The 4,138-nt window shown below is 30.4% G+C and overlaps 1 protein-coding gene across 1 annotated transcript; it reads right to left on the bottom strand.

Moving 5' to 3' along the window:
- Positions 1-257: 257 nt before the first annotated feature.
- On the bottom strand, positions 258-1,545 carry LOC137826458 (uncharacterized protein At5g65660-like). The gene is made up of 2 exons (XM_068632428.1): positions 1,252-1,545; positions 258-846 (listed from the first exon to the last, which is right to left on the bottom strand). The coding sequence occupies exons 1-2, from the start codon at positions 1,483-1,485 to the stop codon at positions 685-687; spliced, it is 396 nt and encodes a 131-aa protein (XP_068488529.1). The 5' UTR covers positions 1,486-1,545; the 3' UTR covers positions 258-684.
- Between the last annotated feature and the right edge of the window lie 2,593 nt (positions 1,546-4,138).

The raw sequence follows: 4,138 nt of genomic DNA, 5'->3' as shown, positions 1-4,138 counted from the left end.
AATTCCAAAAATCTTTATACATTCATTTCACATATTTTATAGATTTAATTCCCATTCTATTAACATTTCATAGTAATTATTTCATTTTAAATATTATTTCCTTGTTACTGTTGTATTTATTTATATTATAACTATCAACCATACATTGCATAGTACCAAGCTCTAATAAGTTTTTTTTAAGATACCACTTTGTTTAAATAAATTTCACTAAAAATCACTAAAATAATAATAAAAAAAAAACTCATAATAACCACATATGATCATTCCAATAAACTTCACATTCAAAACTTTAGTTTGAACTTGGAAGAGCAGAAAGAAAAAAAAGCATCTTTCAATCAGCTTTTTTTTTTTGTAAAAGAAAAAAGAGAAAGGTTGATGATTCATCCCTTTCCTTCCCATTCTGACAAAAAAAAATCAAATGGGTTTTGAGACTTTGTATCTTACAGCACCTTCAGTCTTCTTGGTGTATCACCTCACTCAGCACAAAGTTATCAGTTAATTTTATGACAGCTTCTTGCATGCTTGCTCCAACATCTCACCCCTCTCAAAGCTATCAAAGACTGTTAGCCTTTATGTTTTGAGAAGTTCCAACATATATATATGTACTTATTTATATATATTTATATATATTCTACCCTGAATTGTTCAAGGCTTTTGGCTTGAAAGTTGAAACCAGAAACTGCATTAGTTTCCACTGCAAAATTCAGTGGATGGTTCCTTCTGCACATGGATTGTGATCCTTTCATCTCTTGGAGGCTGACATGGGCATGCTGTGGCTATGAATTTTGGGACAGCATCCCCTGGCATCAGCACAGGCAAACTCTCTGCATAATTCTGCTTCATCATCTGCATATACCATTAAATTCAATGTTAGAAAATATTATTAACAAAACAACTTCTACATAAACTTAAGAATTCAGTCACAATACACAGCAGTGTAAGGATTTTTTACATTATTATATAATTAAAATCTGTCATCTATAATCAATTTATTAATTTTATCAGACTGATTTACCATGTACCCTTTTTAAGGTGACTGTACATGACTACCAAGTATCCTTTGAATAATGAAGTTATATAAGTAGTAAATAAAATATTAGAAATCATGTTAAATGGTTCTTTGAGTAGGTAAAAACTCCTCAAATTGTCTCTTAATATTAGTAAAATCTATCACTAAATTGATAATTTTTCAGTAGTTAAGCACTACTTATGTATGTTTAGCTTTTAAGAGTTAGGAAGTGCGATGATTACCACAACAGGAAAAGCTGGTTTCTGGTAGGAGGAAGCTAACTCTGATTGTATTTGAGTCTGTGGCAAAGATTGAGGGTTGATGATCCCATGTGACTCAAGCAAAGTTTGAAGCCTACTCCAATGCAAGCAGCAGCAAAAAAATCCACAAATGAAGAGTAAACAGACAAAGAGAAGGGCTAAGCCCAGAGGAAATCCAATTGACACACGGCTTGCAGCAGTATCCTGAAGCTCCATTTCTTCACTCTAGTTTAGTGTTGGTGTCTCTCTTCTGATGTAGAATCTGAATCAGTGGAAAGCTAGGGAATGTTTAAATAAGAAAATAAGTGAAGTGAAGCACCTTTGCTTTAGGTTAGGTAGTTGATGGTGGTGGGGTGTAGTTGTTAGTGGGAGGACTGTGGAGAGTGACACATTTATTATTGAGCTTCATATGAGTCAGTTTAGAGTGAGTTGTGACACTTTTCTTTCTGTACGGAAACAAAATGGTTCTACTCCACTTCTGTTTATGGAAAGAGCTAGAAATTCTCTTATGTTTGAGTGTTCACAAAATCCTGCTGTGTGTTTGAGTGAAAATTGATGAGTTTAAATGAAAGTAACTTATGTTTTCAAGTGACTTGATATGAAAAATAATGAGTACTGAACTCACTTTGCTTCAATTTTTTTGCTTCTAATCCCGAATTTAGTTGCAGTCATGTTCTGAGAGTTTTAGGGACCATGCTATGAAGAATGCCACGATTTTTAGACTGCATGGTCCACTTCTCCTAAAAGGTACCTTTCACCAAATGGTGAAGGACAAAGCAAAAGTCCCTTATAAGGAAAGTCTAGTTTTCAATCCACCACATACCCTGTTTCCTAAATTTGAGTGTTGAAGTATTTCTCAGTAAGAGAAGTCACAATTATTAAAGAAGCTTGAAGTAAAAAAAAAAACAAGTGAAGATGTTTAAGAAAATTTTGTATCCAAAAGTAACAAGTCTCATCAAATTCTAATGTAAATTATCATTGAGCAAGCTGAATAAACTAGTATAGACTTGCTTGTTTGACTTAATTATAAGTTTGGAATTTGAATTCTGAATCCTATCTGATTCAAACAACATTATTTTATGTAAAAGATACATATAGTCTCTTCAAAAAATATCATATCATTGTGTACCTTTAGATGGAAAAAAATATCATAAAAAATGACTAGTAATTTTGGGAGATCACCACACCCCTTTGAGTTGTGCAAACTTAAAATCAAGCATGTTAATACGAGTCACATTTTTAGATAATGAAATTACATGTACATTAATATTTTATTGAAAGTCTTAGATTTGTTGAAGCTAAGTGATTTATTAGTATCTTTCTCCTTCAATTTAAGCACTATGTGAAAGACTAACCTTAATTTGTTCCTTGAATGGTTTTCAAAACATGAATTAAGTCTATGAAACCTTAGGGACGTCAAACTATATTGTATCATAAATTACTAATCAACCAAATTCAAATTTGAGATTTCTGCTGCTCTTGTTTCCTGTTTCATGCTACTACCTTTGCGTATCTCAAAGAAATTTATTAAAAACTTAGGCCAACTGCTGGTTTTTAAAACAAGGAAAATAATCTGATTTGGGTTTGCAGTTACTGCATAATCTGTCAGAGCAAGTGTTATGCAAAAACTGCTGCTTTTTCAGGAACTTGATATGCAGAGAAAAATATTAATTTATCTTGTTACATAGCTCTCATACAATGTGTATCACACGTGTTTGGAAGTGATTTTTGGGTGAGGAGGGGTTTGGGGATGCTGCAAGGTAACAACATATGACTTTATCTTTTGATGTTAGTTTTACATTTGTTTTGGTGATCTTTTTAGTCACATTGAGTTTAAAACATTTTTTTTATACGAGTAGTATCTATTAGAAAATTATGTAAATTAATATTATAATATGATTCTCTCATGGATCATTGTGTATCTCTATTATAATGGAATATGATGTGTGAGAATTATAATTGAAAGATCCTTATGATGTGCTTATTGTATGCATTATGTATGTGTTATCTTACATGTACTTTTATTCAAAAAAAATTTAATGAAAGTAGATGCGACATTGCACTATTAGTATATTTTGTGTGTTAAAAACCCACGTAAAAGTGTGCACTCATATTAATGTTTTTATTATTACATGAGGTGCGATTATACCAGCACTAATGCACTGGATCCCGTCAGAAAGTAGTACTAGGATGGGTGACCTCCTAGGAAGACATTGAACGGTTAGTATATTTTGTGTGTTAAAAATCCACTTAAAAGTGTGCACTCATATTAATATTTTTATTATTATTATTTGAAAGTATGGACAAAACCGCTAGCCTAGTGCTTTTCATAATTATGTTTATACATTTCGCTAAATTCTATATTGCACCTTGTATATTATTTTATTATTATTTTTATTTTAATTGAGTGCAAAGTAAGGATTTTGATGATCATATCAAAAAAAAATTTAAGATTTGAAAGTAGAATTGTGATTTCAAAATTTATTCAAATGATTTAAGATATTACAGGAATGATTTTTTTTTTAATAATTGTTTGAGATATTAATTTTGGAATTAGTTGTATGTTGGATTTATAATGTGATCAACTCTTTGTGATTTATTTTAATCCAAATAAATGAAAAAAATTTACCTATAGAATGACTGTTAAATTATGAATGGTTGACTTATAGGTAAATTGAAATTCATTATTTTAAGACATTTGTGGATCACCCAGAAGTTGATTAGTTGTTCTTATAATTAATGGATATAACTGTTGGTAATAAGTATGCGTTATTAGTTTTATTTATATATCCAAAGATAATAAATACTCCAAATTAATGCATATGTATTACTGAATAATGTTAATATTATTAATGACATTATGTTTTGT

Source organism: Phaseolus vulgaris, chromosome 8 (genome assembly GCF_000499845.2).
Source record: "Phaseolus vulgaris cultivar G19833 chromosome 8, P. vulgaris v2.0, whole genome shotgun sequence".
NCBI classification, from domain to species: Eukaryota; Viridiplantae; Streptophyta; class Magnoliopsida; order Fabales; family Fabaceae; genus Phaseolus; species Phaseolus vulgaris.
The sequence above is the reverse complement of the archived record's forward strand: the minus strand, read 5'-3'. Positions and strand labels throughout refer to the sequence as shown.

What these genes read in the sequence shown, in the direction of transcription:
- LOC137826458 (XM_068632428.1), bottom strand. Translation starts at nt 1,485, where the DNA reads ATGGAGCTTCAGGATACTGCTGCAAGCCGTGTGTCAATTGGATTTCCT. An exon ending in AACCAGCTTTTCCTGTTGTG is followed by an intron (nt 847 to 1,251) that starts GTAATCATCGCA and finishes TGGTATATGCAG; the next exon opens with ATGATGAAGCAGAATTATGC.